At 38.0% G+C, this 19,072-nt stretch overlaps 2 protein-coding genes across 4 annotated transcripts in view; one reads left to right on the top strand and one right to left on the bottom strand.

The window, feature by feature from the left end:
- The window catches only part of SH3YL1 (SH3 and SYLF domain containing 1), a 57,650-nt gene extending 57,078 nt beyond the window's left edge, over positions 1-572 (bottom strand). Inside the window, exon 1 of one of the 2 annotated variants that reach the window (XM_062572974.1) lies at positions 558-572. Coding sequence is in view for 1 of the 2 variants with exons in the window: in XM_062572977.1 (XP_062428961.1) it covers position 308 (1 nt within the window). In the remaining variant the exon portion in view is untranslated. Of the gene's footprint in view, positions 1-307; positions 363-557 lie in introns of those variants that run through there. The other variant, XM_062572977.1, reaches the window with a different exon arrangement.
- A 103-nt stretch (positions 573-675) lies between these two features.
- ACP1 (acid phosphatase 1) lies at positions 676-18,594 on the top strand. 2 transcript variants are annotated; one of them, XM_062572979.1, is made up of 6 exons: positions 676-777; positions 10,879-10,952; positions 11,063-11,176; positions 15,779-15,840; positions 17,274-17,379; positions 18,265-18,594. In XM_062572979.1, the coding sequence occupies exons 1-6, from the start codon at positions 735-737 to the stop codon at positions 18,340-18,342; spliced, it is 477 nt and encodes a 158-aa protein (XP_062428963.1). In that variant the 5' UTR covers positions 676-734; the 3' UTR covers positions 18,343-18,594. The 2 variants fall into 2 exon arrangements, with proteins under 2 accessions (XP_062428963.1, XP_062428964.1); XM_062572980.1 differs by lacking the exon at positions 11,063-11,176 and adding an exon at positions 11,232-11,345.
- The last annotated feature ends 478 nt before the right edge of the window (positions 18,595-19,072 follow it).

A 19,072-nucleotide genomic window follows, 5' to 3' on the forward strand; every position in this document is an offset into this window, starting at 1 on the left:
GTGTTTCTCACATTTCTAGTCTGGCGACTCACCACATGCTGCCGCTGGCGGGGGGAGGGGTGGGAAAGTGGGGAATCAACGGACAAGCTGAGCCCCGCTTGCCTTTTAGGAGCTCGTCGCTCCGTGCGTGCCAGAGTTTGGCACCGGGGACACCCGCCGGGGCAGCAACCCGCCGGGGCAGCAACCCGCGGGCCGGCGCGGAGCTCGGGGCGCTCTCCCGGGCGCTGCGGGCCGGGCCCTGCCTCCGCCTCCCCCCCGAGCGGGCGGCGGCCGCCGCCGCCGCGGGACCCTCGGCGGCGATACTCACTGCTGCTCCCGCCGCCGCCGCCGCCGCCGCCGCCGCCGCCGCCGCCGCGCGCTCCGGGGCGGGGCGGGGCCTGGCGGGGCGGGGCGGCCGAGCCGCTCACCTGGCGCAGGTGAGGCGGGAGGGGCCCGGGCTGCCCGCCCGCCGCCTGTCCGCCTGTCCGCCCCGCCCCGCCCTCTCCTCCGCGCCCGGGCGCGCGCGCGGCCCCACCGCCCCCCACCAAGCCCACGCAGGCGCGTGCGCGCGACCCCACCGCCCCAAAGCCCACGCGGGCGTTTGTAGTTTTATGTTTCATCTCCCCGCTGGTCCCGCGAAGCAGGCAAAAGACGAAGTCGGCTAAAGCGACTGGTGCCGTAAAGCGAGGCGCAGGGGGTGCGACAGGCTGGCGGCGGGAAGGACCCTTCTCTCGGCGCGGCTGGCGCGAGCGAAGATGGCGGCGGGGGAGGTGAAGTCGGTGCTCTTCGTGTGCCTGGGTGAGCGCGGCCGGGGCTGGCGGACCCTTTCTCGGCCCCCTCCTGCTGCTGTCCGGGTTGGGGGAGGCCGGGTGAGGGCGCAGAGATAACGGGAGCCGTGGGTGTTCCCGGGGAGGCGGCTTCGGGGCGAGCTGGTCCCGCCTGGCGGGGCTGCCGGTAGGCCCGCCCCGGCTGCCTCCCACGTCCCGCGCCCCCGTGGCGCAGGGTGCCTAGCGGCAGTTTGTGGCCGGCTCCCCGGAGGAGGGTCGGGATAGTGCCCGAGGAGGAAGGAAAGAAGCAGAAAATAGCATCTGTCCCCTTCTCCTGGGCAAACGTTTATATTAGAAATAGGTCGGAGCGATCAAGGCCAAACAGGACTGGGAGTCTAGTGTTGCTAGATACAACCATTTTATGTGGGGAAGAGCTAACCCTAACCGTGTGTACACAAACCTGAGCTCTAAATTAGCTATTGCTACTCAAGAGTAACATTGAATGGTTTTTGTGAATAGCTTTTTGGAACTGTTAACTCAGTGTTTAGCTTCTAGAATAACAGGGAGGTAATGGAGAATCAACCAGCAAATGTTGTCGTGCTACATTTCTGCTGCATTACATCATGGATATGGTTTGCAGTTCTGATCACCTGATTTAAAAAAAGGAGAGAGAAAGATGTAAAGAACAATTGAAGTTAATTGAACAGTTTGTCTATAAGAAGAGAGTAAGTATGCTTGAACACTTAAGAAAAACTTGGTGTAGTGTGGAGATGATTTTGATCTATGAAACCATGGCCATTCTGAATGACATGAGACAAATCTTACTCATTTTTCCTGCAAGTTAAAGAATTGTCCAAATGAAGAATTAGGCAACATATATTTTTTTTAATTGCTTATATTTCTGAATCTCATGTCTCAAGATGTTATGGAAAACAAGTACAAATATGTTCAAAAAGGGGTTTGGTTCAAAAAAATTGGTTGCTGGTAAACAAGATCATCATCTTGCATTTTCATGAGCAACAAATTCCTAACCTGATTGCTGGGAGGATGACGTTAGAGGAAAACATCTATAAAACAGAGTAAGGCCACATGCTCTTTCACTAAACACCTGCTTAGAATCTCTCTTGAGGACAGCAAGTTAGATGGGTCTTTGATCTAATTCAGTTTTTAATATCTGCTGCCTAGCACTTACAGTCTCACCTGTGTGGTGGGATTTGATCCCTGTGAATCTCTGGAGTTTTCACTGTTTTTTTTAATTGGATAGAGTTTTGTTATAAAAACAAGGAAACTTGTTACTGGTTCATATATGTATACTATCTGCTTTTCAGCTGTAATAGAGGAGATTCAACTAATCTCCTTAGCAAAGCAAGAGTTTAGTTTTGTGAAATATGTTCTGTTGCCACATTACAATAAAGTTAACCCTTAATAATAACTTTGGGAAAATATCCTTTAGATAAGGAGTTACCAGTTGCTGTTTGGAGCCACTGGACTAGGCATACCTCTTAGTATGAGGATATCTAGTCCATCCTTCTCTTCTAAGTTCTAACAACAGTAATCCTCCCAGATTATCCATATGATCCATATGTATGATCCATATGTATCTATTGGTCCGTAAGGCCATGATAGTAATTTGCATGTTAACAAGTTCCAAGTCCAGTTAAGTTCTTGAGAACCCATTTTTAGTGAAAGTAAATAATAGTTCTGGTATGAAAATGATAAATTATATTGAGTTTAAGGAAAAGGTGAGCAAGTTAAAAGTCCTGATGTTAATGGGATGATGTTTTTTAATAAATGTTGCAAATATGTTTGAAATTTCCTCTTCTACCTTTTTGGCTTATGAAAAATACCTAATGGTAGGTTTTGATAGGCATTTGGCACAAAATGCTAGTTTAGATGACAAACACTACTTTTTTTTCTATGAGATTTTATATATATATATATATCATCTCTAATGGTTGAGCTCTAGAAATTATCTTAATATAATGCCATATTATATAAATAAGCTTCTGTCTTTCAATTGACTTGTCCACAATAACATGACAACCTACATGGATATAGTAAAGAAATTAGAAACTGGTCTACTGTTAGATTTCAGTACATGGAGGAATATTGTTAAGACAACTGGAAGTAAGCAAAGTAGCAAAGTGTTTTTTTTTATTTTTTTTTTTGGTCCTCAAAAAACTGATGGTTGGTATGAGCCACTGAATTTTGGTGGCATCAGACATCAGAGATATAGGTTGCATAAAATCTTATGTAAAGTGACAGTAAATTGATTGAGTAGCCAGTAATGAGGAAATTAGGTTACAGTTAGAGAGAGATTAAAGTTCCTCATTAGTGATTGTTGAACATGTTATGCTTTTTACATATAGGGAAATTCAGAGCTTCATGGAACAAAATGCAGTTTATAGCTGCAGAATGGAAAGGCAGTAGCTTGAATAAGGCATTGAAGAGGTCGTCATAAATAACTACTCTAATGGAATTTCTCAGCATGCTGACGACAACTAGTGCAATTTTTGGATAAAGAAAAAAATGTTGGAAGAAAGGAAAATGTGTTGCTTTTGTGCATCATTAGTAGGATAGCTGCTAGAATATAGTACCTTATTCAGTCTGTGATTCAGAATGACACAAAAGTTTGAGAGAGAGTTGATAGCATGGTCATAGAAGTGATCTTGGAAAATAAGATTTTGATGTGTGTGTAAAAAAGGTCGGGAGTCTGATCATTGTGAGTAGAGGCTTATGTGTTGAAAAATGTTACTATTATTGAGGAGCTTGGGAAGCTACTGGCTTTCTGGGAAAAGCATAATGATCTAGTTGATAATTGAAAATAATTGTTGCAGGAAAAGAATTTTAATTTTTGAACATCCACATGATTAGCTGGTGGTTTGAGTACCGTGATTTCTGGTGAGTGATATAGCTATTGACATTGATTATATTGACAAAACCTCCACTGAGTAGGGAGTTAGACATCTAGGACAGGTTTAGACACTTCAGTTTTGATGTTTTGAACTCAAATTTGATTGCCCTTGAATTTCTTATTCCAATATATTTATGCTAATATTTAACTTCTCTGAGTAATTCCACTCTGCATTTGTAGGGGAAAAATATGTGGAAGTTAGGTTGTGCCACTTAAGTCGTTTTTTACATTCTTAGCTCTTCCGGATTAAGAATGATAGTAGGAATGTTAGATATGCAGCTGACAGAGAGTTGAAAGGACAGGGAATGTGGACCAAGATCAGTCTTGAATGGTTTTGTACAAAGCTAATTGAGTGCTAAGTGTCATCAGATAGACTTAAGAGAAGATACAGTAACACAGCTGGGAATTTTGACAGTTAGGCAAGAATTTCAGTACATGGAGTAAATAACGAGCTTTAAACGTGTGCTGAAGAAATGGACCTGATGCTAAACTGATAAAGCAAATGATACCAGAAAGCAGTACTAAAATAACTCAGATGAACTGACTATCTAAGGAAAAATAAACAGAATTAAAAACTAGATTTTTAAATGTGGGAGGATGAACGCTTCTGTTAGAAATAGAAAATAGGATAACAAAGGAAGAAAAAAAGAATTGCATTTGGGGAAGGTGTAAAAGAGCTGGGTAAGGAACAGTTAAGATATAAAACAGCTTGAGAGAATAGATGACAAGATCAGCAGTACTTGGATTCACTTATTTGATGCCATCACTAAGAAGAGGCAGGGCCTATTTGACTTTAAAGGTGAAAAACTTAACCAAAAGGTGGCTGTCCTGTCTACCGGATGAGCTGTGGATACAAGCCTGAAATGGATACAAGTCATCTTTTGTGTTCTTTTTGGCACTGAGTGGAATAAGAACTCTTGAGAATGTATGGGCTGTTTCAATCGATAATCGTCATGTTCTGGTCCCCAGAAAATGAGTGACAAAACATGATTGTAAAAGTGATCAACAAATAGGTCCGGCACTGATTCGATGAGTGAGTTAAGGCTCTTACCCTGAGTCATCATTTGGAGATGGTTGTAGGATTTACTTCTATGAGCAGACTCCATCTGGGTACTTCAGATACTAGCTTTCTGAGCTTGAAAATGTCACTGTAGTTTAAAAGCTTGAAATATAAAAAATGGAGAGAGAAGATAGAAATTCAGAGAACTTTCATACCAATATCTTGGTAATCATATCAGTCAGAAATACTAAAAAAGGAAAAAGGAATATCAGTGGGCAGGAGGATAGGAAGTAAAGATACGATTAATGATAAGGAAGGGGTAGGTAAGATTTAAGGAAAGTATAGTTAAAGTCCAAGGAGGAAGGTTATTCCATATGAATCTTTTTGTGAGATTTCTGTTCATTCCTCAAGCACTTGTCGATCTGTAATTTAGGAAGTGCTATGCACATGCAAGGAACCTGGACAAAGTATGGAAAGACAGATGTGGGAAGTAAATCTGGATAGCACATGGATCTAAAATCTGGTGGGGAAGTGATCATGACTGGAAAACAACAATTGAAGCTTGTGTGTTACTCAAGATCCATGAGGTAAGGTAGTGCTTTACATTAACAATGGGAAGAACTATAGCATAATGACTAGGAGTAATGTGGATAAACATAATTGGTTAGTATGAAAATAACACTGAAGAGTATGGGGGGAGCAAAGCTCTTAAGTTAGTTACGGAATTGTGCCTGTAGTCCGCAAGAATAGATTTGAATGGAGATGGCAGTACTATAATAGTATTTGTTCCTCTGGTAATATCTGGAATGTGTCAGCATGGAAGACACTGATTTTCAAGTCACAAACTAGGTAACAAGTTTGTTTAAAAAAGAATATAACCGTATTTTCTAAGTATTGCTAGAAGTGGTAGCTAATGTATTTAATTAGCCAGTGATCGTGGTGCCATCAAAGGATGATAAGGCATTTATTTTAAGTAGTGAGAACACTGTAGAAGAGTGAAAATAATTTGGATCATGTTCTAAGATGATTCAGTTCAGGTAATGACAAAGGTTAAACAAACCTAAAAAAACGTGAGGGATTTACTTCCAAAAGTTGCTTTGAAATTGTGAACGATAGTTAATGAATTAGTAGGACCAATAGTATTTTAGTGTACATCATTATTTGTTACAGAAATTTTAGGTGTAGTGATGAAATTTGCTATGATTCTATAACTGCGTGTGCATAGAATAGTTGAAATTGGAAGCTATCTCTGGAGATCACCTGGTCGAAGGCCTCTTGATCAAGTAAGGTTAGCTAGAGCAGGTTGCCCAGGACCATGTCCAGTCAAGTTTTGAATATCCAAGGATGGAGACTTAACCTCTCTGGGCAACCTGTTCCAGTACTTGGTCACTCTCACTGCAAAAAAGTTTTTCTTAGATCAAACGGAATTGCCTGTGTTCCGGTGTGTGTCCATTGTCTGTCACCCTATTACTAGGCACCACTGAAAAGAGTCTGTCTCCATCTTCACCCTCCCTTCAGGTATCCATATGGATGAGATCTCCCTGAGCCTTCTCCAGGCTAAACAGTCCCAGTTCTTTCAGCTTTTCCTTATCTGAGAGATGCTGCAGTCCCTTCTTCATCTTTGTAGCCCTTTGCTGGACTCGCTCTAGCAGGCCCATGTCTGTCTTTTACTGGAGAGGCCAGACTTGGACATAATACTCCAGCTGTGGCCTCACCAGTGCTGAATAGAAGGGAAGGATCACCTCCCTTGAACTGCTGGCAACACTGCCTAATGCAGCCCAGAGTACTGTTGGCTGCCTTTGCTACAAGGGACATTGCTCGCTTGTTCATCAGTGATCACCTTGTTGTCCACCAGGACCCCCTGGTCCTTTTCTGCAAAGTTACTTTCCAGCTGATTGGCTCTTAGCGTGTACTGGTGCATGGTGTTATTACTCCTCAAGTGCAAGGCTTTGCATTTCCCTGTGTTGAACTTCCTGAGGTTTCCATCTGCCCATTTCTCCAGCCTGTTGAGGTACCTCTGAGTATCAATGCAACCTTCTGGTGTACCAGCCTCTCCTTACAATTTTGTATCATCTGCAAACTTGCCAAGGGTTCATTTGGTCACATCATCCGGGTAGTTAATGAAAATGCCAAACAGTGTTGGACCCATGATCAACCCTTGGGGGACACCATTAATGACTTGTATTTGTGCTGCTCTTCCCAACGCTTTAAGTCCAGCAGGTCAGCAAGTTTACAGTCCACCTCACTGACTTATTTTCTACCCTGTAGTTCATCAGCTTGTCTATGAGGATGTTACAGGAGACTGTGGAAAGCCTTACTGAAGTCAAGGTAGACAACATCCTGCCCTCCCATCATTCACCAAGCCAGTCATTTCATTGTAAAAAGCTATTGGGTTGGTTAAACACAGTTTCCCCATTTTAAATCCCTGATGACTACACCAGATAACTTTCCTGTCCTTCATGTGTCTGGCAGTAGTATCCAGAATTACTTGCTCCATCACCTTTCCAGAGATCCAGGTGAGGCTGACCAGCCTTCAGTTTCTTGGGCATTCCTGTTTGCCCTTGAAGATAGGGCTGACATTTGCAGTCCTCAGAAACTTCTGCTTATTGCCATGATCTTTCACATATAATTGAGAGTGGCCTTGCAGAGACATCAGCCAGCACCCTCTGCGTTTCATCAGGTCCTATGGACTTACTTATGTCTAGTTTGTTTAAGTGTTCCCTAACCTGATCCTCTTTCACCAAGAGCAAGTCTTCTTTTTCCACACTTTCCCCTTCGTCTCCAAGGCCTGGAATTCCTGAAGGCAAGTCTCCTCAGTAAAGACTGAGGCAGAGTAGGTATTCAGTACCTCAGTACGTTTTCTGTGTCGTGTTTTATTAGGGCCCCTGCCTCATCCAGCAGCAGGTCCACATTTTCCCTAGCCTTCCTTTTGCATCTTATGCACTAGTAGAAGCCTTTTCTTATTGTCCTTCATGTCCCTCACCAGATTCAACTCAATAATGAGTTTTGGCCACCCAGACCCAACCCCATCCCTGCATGCTCATGTATTGTCTCTGTATTCCTCCCAGGTCACTTGTCGCTGCTTCCACCTCCTGTATGCTTCCTTTTTAGGCTTGAGTTTTGCCAGGAGCATCTTGTTTATCCATGGAAGCCTCCAATCACCTTTGCTTGGTATCTTGAGTTTGTAGGAGGTGATCCTTGAATATCAGCCAGCTTTCTTGGAGTCTTCTTGTCTCCCATATCCCAAAGTATTCTTTAAAGCAGGTCCCTGAACAGGCCCGAGGTCTGCTCTCTTGATGTTCAGGGATGTGATCCTGCCTTTTGTCCTGCTTCTTCCTCGCAGATCCTGAACTCCATCATCTCATGATTGTGCAGCAAAGGCTGCTCCTGACTTTCATATCCTCATCAATCCTTCCTTGTTTTTAAGTATGAGGTCTAGCAGACTGTGTCTCCTTCTTGTCTCCTCTATCACCTGTATCAGGATGTTGTCATCAGTGTAACCCAGGAACCTGCTGGACTGTTTGTGCCTAATTGTGTTGTTCCTCCAGCAAATGTCAGGGTGGCTAAAGTCACCCATGAAGACTAGGGCCTGCAAACATGCGTTGAGTAGTAGTATTCATTCAGATAAAAAATACTGTACAGGAAGAATTGGATGTTCTTGAAAGCTCGTGTAATAGAAATGGAATCTAATAACTTAGAATGGAGACTTAGTTATCTGAAGCAACAGAGAAAGAGATGGAATGGGCTAATCAGAAGTAGAGGATTATGATCACAAATCTCATATTTGTGAAGGATTGAAATGTGATTCTAGAAGGTGTTATCTGAAGTTATTTTTAATAGAGCTAAGTAAATATTTTGGAGGGTTTTCTTTTTTCAAAATAAAAGGAGTTGGTAAAACTTTTCCTGGAATACTCTGTGTAGTTATCAGCATTCAAGAAAGATGTATTAAATTTAGAATAAATGCAGAGTGAGGTTAACAGGAATGATTAGATAAGGGACAATTAATTTCCCGAGGAAACTGAGAGCTTGGTTTGTTTAGCTTAACCCAACTGTTCTTGACAAGAAGTATATTGGTTCTGTATCTGCTGAAAGGAGGAAAGGTTTTTAAGGTACAGAGTGATGTTAACCAAAATCAAATAAGCATTGACTTCCAAGAATAAATAGTAACTGGGAATTGGAAGGTTTCTGGCTGTCGGAGGAAATTAGTTTCTGGGTTAGCCTTGTCATATAGGTGATACTTTTAAAAGGGAGCTTGATGATGTATTTGTCTACAGTATTGAAAGATTGGATTAATTGATTATGAATGTTCTTTTCTATCTAATGTTCTAAGTTCACCTGCTTCCTTGGTTTCCTATTAAAATAGTACTACTTGAAGCTTAACTGATTTATTCAGCAAAGGGAGATTTATTTATTTATTTTCTTCAACATTCTTAATATAATTTTCTTCAACACTCTTATAATTGATAAAAATGAATCTCTGTTGTCACCGTAATTTGTAGATAAAAAAAACAACTTTTTCCTGCTTTATTTTTCTCTTAAGGCCAATTTCATTTTTCAGCTTGGAATAAATCAGTTCAAATAAAGGAAATAGTGTATTTGCACCTGGAAAAAGATCTGCTGCTGTCAAAATTCCCTTAATGCTTCAGCAAAATTGTTTTCCAAATGGTTAGACAGTTGCTCTTAGCCATTTAGTAATTTGACTTTCTCCAAAACTTTGGCAATAAATTTGTATTATTTGAATGGTTCACTTCTCACTTTGATTTTATTATAATTGACATGATTGAGAGCAAATTATTAAATATTCAAGTCAAGGCAGTTTCTTTTTCTTTAGTAGTAAGGTATGTACCTTGATATTTTGTTTGAAAACGTTGGCATGAAAATGAGGGCATGCGCTTCTGCCAGTTTGCTGCCACTAATTTAGCTCTGTTCTTGGTCATTTCATTATTTACTGTTTCTTACTGATGAAATTTGGAAAGAATTTAATCAATAGTAGAACAATGATCTTTGTGATTTATCTAAAGCTATAGAAATGAGTTTAGTATTTGTGATAGATTTTATACTTGTTTGCTCAAAAGACAGAGGGATGAGTAAAATCATACCTTATCTTAGATAGAAGGTGAAGATTTGTTTGTATGATTTATTGTATATCTGAGTGAAATGCCAAGTGTAATAAATTTACGTGTAGTTTCCCAGAATTTTTGAAGGATTACAAGGTAAAAAGAGTTCAAATAATTGTTGAGTAGATTTTTGTTGTTGTTACGTTTCTTTGTTTTTTCTGGAAGTATGTATTTTTGTGTGTAGATTTGGACCTGGTTATAGCCTCAGCAGTGGAATAAATGTTGTAGCTTGATTAGTTTTTCATTGGTCACAATTTTATTGTTGAGATAGGTTTTTATTGCAAGTAATGCTCTGACCACATGGCTCATCTGTGTTTTTTTTTTTTTGTTTTGTTTTGTTTTTTTTTTCTTTCTCCCTTCCTTTTTTGGGCCTTAAGCCTTGCTGTCAGTCACCTTTCATCCCTAATTCTCCATACTTTGGACCAAAAATTTTTGTAAAGGTTCTTTTCCTTAAGTGTTCAAGATCTTGTGTAAAAATTTCTTTTTTCTTTCTCCCTCAAGATTTTGGAATTAGCTGGAAGCTGCTCTTGAAGGTTCAGTTTGACTTGCAGTGACTTTACTTAAGTAGTTACCAGCTTTCTTACTGCAGGTTGTTCAGTCATTTTTCTAAGCTAGTTCCACAGTGGTGGTGATTGTGTTTTGGATTTGCCCAAAAAAACTTTTTGTTTCATTGGTAGATAAGAATGTCAGTACTTCAGATGAATATTTGTAGATTATCCAGTAAAACATTAGTTGAAAATGCCAGTATGTAGGAGGATTTGCAGATGATTTGCTGCCACTTAGAATTTCTGTAATTTTGCCTTGTCTTCTGTGATCACAGACTCTGTAGAAGAAGAGAGGAATAGGGCAATATGTTCATGTAAACCCTCATCTATTTATTTCAACAAGGTATATCTTTGCATACAATAATGTGCATTTCAAGAAACTGATGCATATTATGTTTCCGCTGTGGTAGTATCTCTTGGGATAGAATAGCATAAGCAATCCACATGGTAGCTAAGTAAAAAATCTTTCATCTGATTTATGCTGATGAATCCACACAGCTATTTAATTTTTGTTTTTAATCATCCTAAATTTTACTTTAATTTCCTCTTTCTATAGGAAACATTTGTCGCTCTCCAATAGCTGAAGCAGTTTTTAGAAAACTTGTAACTGATGAAAAAATTGAAAATAAGGTAAGTAACTTATTTCTGTATCTGCCTAAGAAATAACTGTCTATTAGCCAGTTAGGACAAATATAAGCAGTGGGAAAGGAAAAATAAAATATAAATTTGTTTTTCTGTAGTGGAGGATAGACAGTGCAGCAACATCTACCTATGAAATAGGAAACCCTCCTGACTATCGAGGACAGACTTGCATGAGGAAGCACGGCATTACCATGAATCATATTGCCAGGCAGGTACTGTACTCTTATTTTCTTTAAATATGTATGTGTGTTTGTTTTGTTGTTACAGTGGATGACAGACAGTGCTGCTGTTTCAGACTGGAACGTGGGGCGCTGCCCAGATGCAAGGGCTTTAAGCTGTCTAAGAAATCATGGCATTGAGACAGCCCATAAGGCACGGCAGGTAGAAGAGAGTATATTTTCTTTCATGTTCATACCCATTCTTTCTTCAGCTTTAACCATTACAATCACAGAAGTCATTTGACAAAGTTCATTTGCTCAAAGCTAAATGTCGCATAATAAATATGTGCAGTCTTTCAAAGGGCTCCAAAGTGACCTAACTCTTCCAGTTGAAGTGAATTAGTTTCTTCTTATTAAACTTCATTGGAAGTAAAACTGTGAAGCATTTGAGCAGCCTCTCCATTATAGAAGAATCCTACCTTCAATACCGTAGTATTTTATGCATTCTTCTGAAATATTTTTGAGTACTTAAAGTGGATGACTTCTCGTAATTTGTGGCACTACTTCAGCAAAAAAAAATGGACTGGAACTTGAAAGGATTGCATTTTTATTCAGCAGATCTGAAAAGGAAGTAAAATACCTGTTTCTCAATCATTAAAATTTCTAATTTTTATGAAAATCTTTAAAAAGTTTTTGGAGTGCTAAATTAGAACTGAGCTTAAACCCAAGATTAGTAGTAGTGTTGCTGGTAACTTCAGAGGAAAGTGTAGCCTTGAAACATTCTTTTTGACAAAATTCATTTCAGTTTGCACTAACGAAAGAAAGTATACTTCCATGTTGCATTCCAGAGAGATCTGAAACAAACATGTCTGCATCTATTTAAATTAAGAATCTCAAATAAATGCACATAACTTATTTCAATTAACTATTCTCTACATACAAAGTACTCCTTTAGGACTTGACCTTTCTTAGCTTGAGTTTATGCTGCCAGTTCTTGTACTGACAAAAAGATCAAGTAGTTGTGTTAATGTCTTTCATTTCTGTTCCCTTCAGAGACCTTACTGAGGTCATACTTTATTTTTTCATTTCCAAAAGCTACATGTTTAGTTCTTCAACTTTTTAAAATAAATTCCCTCTATTAGTTGATTGTCCTGATGCTAATCTTCCTTATATAATGGCACAAACAAATTTGAGCACAATGCTGTTCCAGATTTTGACTGTTTTACTGTTAGAATAATTGCTAGAAAAATCAGTTGATCTTTTTCATTGCAAGTTCTGGATTTATTGCTTATTAGTGCTTAAAACCAGAATGTTTATCATAATACTAGCTAAATGGTACTAAAACTAATCAGTCAGTGCTTCGGTCACATTAGTGTAACATGTTTGTTGTCTTAAAAGATAAGCTTTGGAAATGGAAGAACTGGCTTTGGATGTTACTGGAGCAGTTTATGAGCAATTAAACGAAAGCAAAGTATACAAAACAGTTGATCTTCTGCCTTGAAGCAACTGTGTATATGCTCTTTTGGCACAGAGAAGGTGAGAACACATGCCTGAAGAAATTTGCCTATACATTTTGGCAAATGAACAGAATTTTTTTAGTAGGAGAGCTTAGATCAAAAAAACAGGAAAAAAATCTGAAAGAAGGCTGTAAGTATATCCGATAATAAAATGTTACTTGTACAGGGAGAAGAAAAGGATGAGGCAATAATATGAAAGACTAACACAGGCAGAAGAAAATAAAAAGGATTAGACAGTAATATGAAAGACTAACAGGATGAAAATATGTCTAAAACATCCCCAAAAGACTAGCTTCTGCTAAGGAAATTTTCAAGTCCTTGGCCTGTGGTGACTGTTCATTTCTCACTGGTGTTAGTTATGTAACTCCAATCTTAACTGTTTCAAAATTCTGTCAGATGGTCTCTGATGAGAGAGACAATCCTGATATGGCCTCATAGTACTTCTGGAAAAAGAGGGACTTCCCAGTGTAAAACTTTGTTGTTGAGAGTGGTCACATAGGAAACAGTGCCAGTGGAAGTTGTTCCAGAACCACCAGAATAGTTCCAGTTGTTCCACTGTTCCAGAACAGATTGAGAAAGATTTAACCTGCGAGCTGCAGAATTACAAAGGAAGGATTTTTCTTCTGTTGTCTGCTAACTACAGTCATACAATGACTGCTTCATGCAATTATTCTTTTCATTCCCGTGGAAAATTATGTACCCTGTGAAAGGTGCTTTCTTTCAAATAATTTTGCACATATTTTTGGTGCATTACATCTCTTTTTTTCTTTTTTTTCTAAAACTGACACAAATGCTACAAGACTGATTTATATAAAAGAAAATGTTAAGTTGGTTATATCCTACCATGGTATATAATAATCATGAATTTTAAGTGGAAGTGCTGAAGTATCAACATACATATTAAATCTTAACAGTTGATAATGGGCTGTTTGATGTATGTTTATGTAGCTATTGAAATTCTCTCAGTTCTTAGCCTTTGTGTACAAAGTGATTACATTAATCAGTTTCATTTTTATTCATGCTCTGGTCAGAATTGATTTCAGTATGACTCATGTCTTGCATTTGCCTTTAATGTGAAATTGAGATTAGAAGAAGGTTATATTAAATGTTGTTTCACAACTGGCTGAATTTGAGGACCACTGTAACTCTGCTTTTTGAGAGAGAGGAAAAAAAAGATTTCATTTCCCTTCTGGAAATGGAAGGGAAATGCTTAACACAGATAAATTACAACAATGACATGTTTTTCCACGGACTGTCTTTAATAATGGTTATGTGCATTTTTTTAATGTAAAAATTATTCTCATCTTTTTAGTTCTGTCCAAAGTTGATCACTGGAACTCTCCAATACTCTTTTCAAAATACACATGTATTTTAAATTTCCAATTTCTTCACCCAAAATATGACTAATTTTCATATTTTTGGGGAAACTTCAGGTCACTGGAGTTCGCTGAATTACGCTTTTTATCTGATGGCTATTGTAAGGCCAAGCTAAGACACAAGTTAACTGATCATCCTGTTTCAGGACAGCATCTGCATCAGTGATAATACTGGTTCATAAGGTAATAACTTTTAATCCATTGAAGTATACAGGAAGTTTGGCAAGTGTGTTTTCCTTTTCACTGCTTCCTTCCAACCTGTCAGTACTACAAAGAAATTTATGCCTGTGTATTTTCACAGGGGCTGGTATTTAGCTGCATAGAGCTATCAGAAGTAGCCTATAGAGGTTCTGTAAGGGTTGCTAGGAAAACAGAGCTATTTCCACTGTAAAAATATTTTCATAGGTCAGAGGCACAGCATGAATACAGCTAATATTTTTACAGTGAAAATAAACAAGTCTGCATTAGTTTTTACTGTTTAACCCTTTCTTGTCAGAGCTCCTTTCCCCCAGTTCTCCCTGTGTGAAATGTATCATGTATAGCTTTAATCTAATAATCTTTTCATATTCTCTAGTGTGAGAGATTTAATTAATATATATTTGCTGTTAACACAAAAACTATTTCTGCTATCTAAAAAATGTTTGCATATGTAAATAATTTTTACAAGTTAAAGCTCTGGCTTCTAGGAAGGTAAGTTTTGCCTTTTTGTCTTTTCGCTTGCTTATTTGCTTCTCTAGCCCATCCTTCCCAGAGACAGCTGCCAGAGAAATCTGTACTATAGAAACCTTCCAAGTTTCTTGGTTTTGATGCTACACATAAGACTGCAAGCAATGCGGTCTTAATATGAACTCATTACGAATTTCATACCATTTAGTCTTTCCTGACTGGGGGCAACTGGCTCAGATATTTTTTACTAGCATATTGTGCATTTTAGGCATTATGGGAAGTTTTTACTGTAAGATAAAGTATAATGAAAACTGATGTATAATTACTACTGCTAAAATCTGCAGCCATCCTTATTCCAATACAGATTACTACTACCTATGTTAGTGGCTTATCAGTAATGCTTGCCCACCTTATTCTGAACTTGGATCTTTAAATTTAATTAATTTCATGTTTAGAAGTCAGTAACCTGTAGGAAACAAAAATAACTGCTGGTATGACAGTACAAAGATACAAAACAGATTTCAGATATTTTTTCACATGGTGTTGTAAGTTTAGTGAGCTCACACAGTGTCACTTGAGTTTGTTTTTTAAGAGATTGTAGTTCGTACCTTCATACTTCAGCTATGAATTTCACCTGTTCTCCTCCTCTGTATCATACACAAATTTCTGGATTGTATGTATTACATGTTATCTATTTTTTTTTATGTTTTCCTGTCAAAGAAATACTAAGACAGTAAATTGTCTGCATTTTTATTGCATGGTTTCTATCATTGGAAACTTGCTTTAGTTTTAGCTATTGGAAAGCATGGGAGGTGGTAACATTTCTAGTGATGTTTCTAGGTTGATTAATGAGATGTTAAAAATTATTAACAAAATATAATTTATTTATTTTGTGGAAAACCTATAGAACTGGATAAATAACACTGCAGAGTATATTTAAAGACTTTATACCTTATTGCAAGGGATGCTGAAGATAGTTTAATTTTTGTAATCTGTTTCTTTGAATAAATCAAAATTCTGTAATTTGAAAATAATAAAATTTTTTCTTTGGTGTATTCAAACAGTTTGTAGTCTCAAGCACATATTTGTAATTCTAGATTACTAAAGAAGATTTCCAGACCTTTGATTATATACTTTGTATGGATGAAAGCAATCTAAGGTAACGTATAAAGAAATGGAAAACTTTTTTTTTTTTTTTTTTTTTTTTTTTAAGAAATAGAATGAGCGCTGAATTAAGGTTGATAGCCAGTAGTTTGCTCCTGTTTCATATCATTTTGATTAAGGCTGTCTTTGGGACAGTTTAAGATGGATTTGTAACTGTCTAGTGTGGTAATTTGGGCATCTTTAGCAAGTTTTCAACTGAATTAGGAGCACACTTATAATTGGTGTTAAGGGGCTAAGTTTCTATAAAGTACAAGTGTGAAGGTGTTTGTAAGGACTATTGCATATAAAGTTAGTTTAAAAAAACAAACCTTTTAGTAACCTACAAAGACTTTAGAAACAGCAGTTTCTTAACTGAAAGAAGTATAATTTGTTCACTCTTCTAGAATATTTTGAATGGCCTCTCATATCCTTCATTCATGCATGCTGTATAACACTTGGATTGATTGCAGTTTGTCAGGCAAAGACTAGATTTACTAGATTTAAAGACTAGATAACTATATTTGCTTTTAGTTTTGTTTAAATTCTTATGTAAAACTTACTTTAGTATTAACAGTTTCCGTAAAGAGAACTGTAGAGCAGGATAGGGATATTGCTACTGCCACACTTTATTTCACCTTAAACTTAGACCCAGTTTACGCAGGTTTCCATGGGAATTTCTGCTTGTAGTTCCAGGAAGACAGATGCGTTTTACATGGTGATGGAGTTCCTGTCATGTCAGGAAAGGGAGAAATCTTAATTTGGGACATCCCTTTTCCTAACTGGCTCCTACCTGGAGCCATTTGGCCTCGTCCTGCTTATTAGGTGGTATGCCAAAAGCCTCAAAGCAAATGGTTGGACTTCACTGTAATCCCTCTCCCTCTCCCTCTCTTCCCCCCCTTCGCCCACCCCCCATCCCTCATCCATAAATTGGTGTAAGACTTGAAAATATAGTTTGTGTTTTCAGAGGCCCTGCTCAATGCTTAGTTTGTTAAGCCACAGAGTTAATCCTTACTGCTGCCTTTTTGTGGTGCGATTTAGACAGAAAAGTAAAGTTGCAAAAGCTAAAAAGGAACTATTTAAAAAAAACACTCTGCAGAAAATTAATTCTAATGATGCTTTGCAAAGCATTTTTAATTTTTCTGTACTATGTGAGTGGTGATTAGGAATTTAGGTTTATAATATTAAAAGAACTTAACATATTCTAGCTGCTCAGTGCTATGATTTTCACAATGCTGAACTGCTTTTAATTTGAAGATGAGAGGTGCATTTTAACTACATTTAGGATAATGGACACTCATTTGTGAGTAGATGGGGAAAATACTGTCTCAAAAATAGTATGTGGTATCAGTGGGAGGTAATTTGGAAGAAAGGATTTGACATTCTTGAAATGCTGATGCCAAAAATGTTCTGAGAAGTTGATTGAAAAAACTTTTAATTTTACTTTTACAGAGATCTGAAAAGGAAAAGCAACCAAGTTAAAGACTGCAAGGCTACAATTGAACTACTTGGGACTTATGATCCACAGAAACAACTTATTATTGAAGATCCTTACTATGTATGTGTAAGAATTTTTTTGGGTGGCTTGATTAAAAATAGTGTATATATGTAGTGTCTGTGCATGTGTATGTATATATATGTAATATATAGCCTTGCTGGATCCTACTGTTCTTATGGAGTGTATAAACCGATGAAATATTAAGTCAACTGTAGACATATTTTCACTTAGGAATTACTAGGAATCAGAACAAAACAATATAAAATATTAGAATAGGAAAGGAAAAGTATCTTTATGCTTATATAAATCATTTAAATTCAAAATGCCCCTACATTTTGAATACTATGTAGAGTCCTGGTCAGTCATCATCAGTTCTCAAAAAAGAGGTAATCAAGAAAGAGAGGACACTGAGATAGTCAAAGAAGTGAAATACTGTCACCAAAGAGCAACCGGTTACACTAGGATTCTTCAGCTTAGGAAGGAAAAATGGAGGGAGATGCAACAGAGTTCTATTAAATCTTGAATATCATGGGAAAAGGTGAAAAGAGAATCACTACTCTGTACAAGTAGACAGTAACAAATGGCAGGTTCAAAACAAAAATGGTACTTTTTTCCACACGGTGGTTTGTTAAACTGTGAAAGTTGACATGAAAGGAATCTGTGTAAAGAAAAGAGAAAAGGCTCAAAGAGTAGAAATATCTATGTAGGAAAGTTACTCAAGGGGTTTTGAGCACAGAATCACAGTATTGGCTCTGGAATCTCATGTACTACGGGTAGTTCAAAGCAGGGAGGAAATATGCAAAATATGTTGAGTATGTGTACTATTCTTATATTCTTCTGTAATGTCAATTATTTGCCATTATTGGCAACAAGGATCTAGTTTGTAAGAACTTTTAATCTGAGCCTATTACCATTCTTACATTTTCTTCCTCTGCTCTTTTCTAGGGGAATGAAAAGGACTTTGAAACTGTTTACGAGCAGTGTGTTAGATGCTGTAAAGCATTTTTGGAAAAGCCTCATTAATGCATCATTTTATTTCTAAAAGAAAATAATTAGCTCCTCCTGAAATATGTAAGCTTTACTTGATTGGTGTATTTGAAATGTAATATTATGCCTCCTCAGTTGAGCCAAATTGGCACTTTTTCAGTTTAATTTTGTATTGTAGCTCTTCTGTCATTTAATTAGAAAAACACAAAAAAGTTTTAAACTTCAGTTGGATGATCAACCATTTTCTCATGCATCTATGTAATAATAAAGTATTTCATTCAGAATAAATTTATCTGTGAACTCTTCCAGTGCTTTCTGACAAGCACTGTAAAAATAACATACTGCTTCTTTATGTGCAATACAGACTAACCTGAATTCCTCTTACTGGGCCATTAGAGGTTAATTTAAGTCAACTTCCAACAACAGGAAGCTGTGTGATAATAGTAGCTGCATATTAACTTAGACATAGCATCCTAGCATCGTTAGACAGTGTTTGGACTGTTTCATATTGTGCCAGTGGATAAAAGAACTGTGTCTGCCCCCAGACAGGTATTGCTCTTAATGTTATTTCAAAGCTTGAGCAAGCCAAACCTGTGTGAATAAAACACTTTATATAGGTTTAAGTACTCAGTTAGCAAATAATAAATCAGTTTTTATACCAGTTAAGAGGAACTCAGTTCAGAGGTACTGATTAATATTAATATTATTTATCCAGTTAGTCTTCCTTTGGTCTTGGGGCCAGTTCCTAGCATACTTATACAAGTAT

Source organism: Rhea pennata, chromosome 3 (assembly GCF_028389875.1).
Source record: "Rhea pennata isolate bPtePen1 chromosome 3, bPtePen1.pri, whole genome shotgun sequence".
Classification (NCBI taxonomy): Eukaryota; Metazoa; Chordata; class Aves; order Rheiformes; family Rheidae; genus Rhea; species Rhea pennata.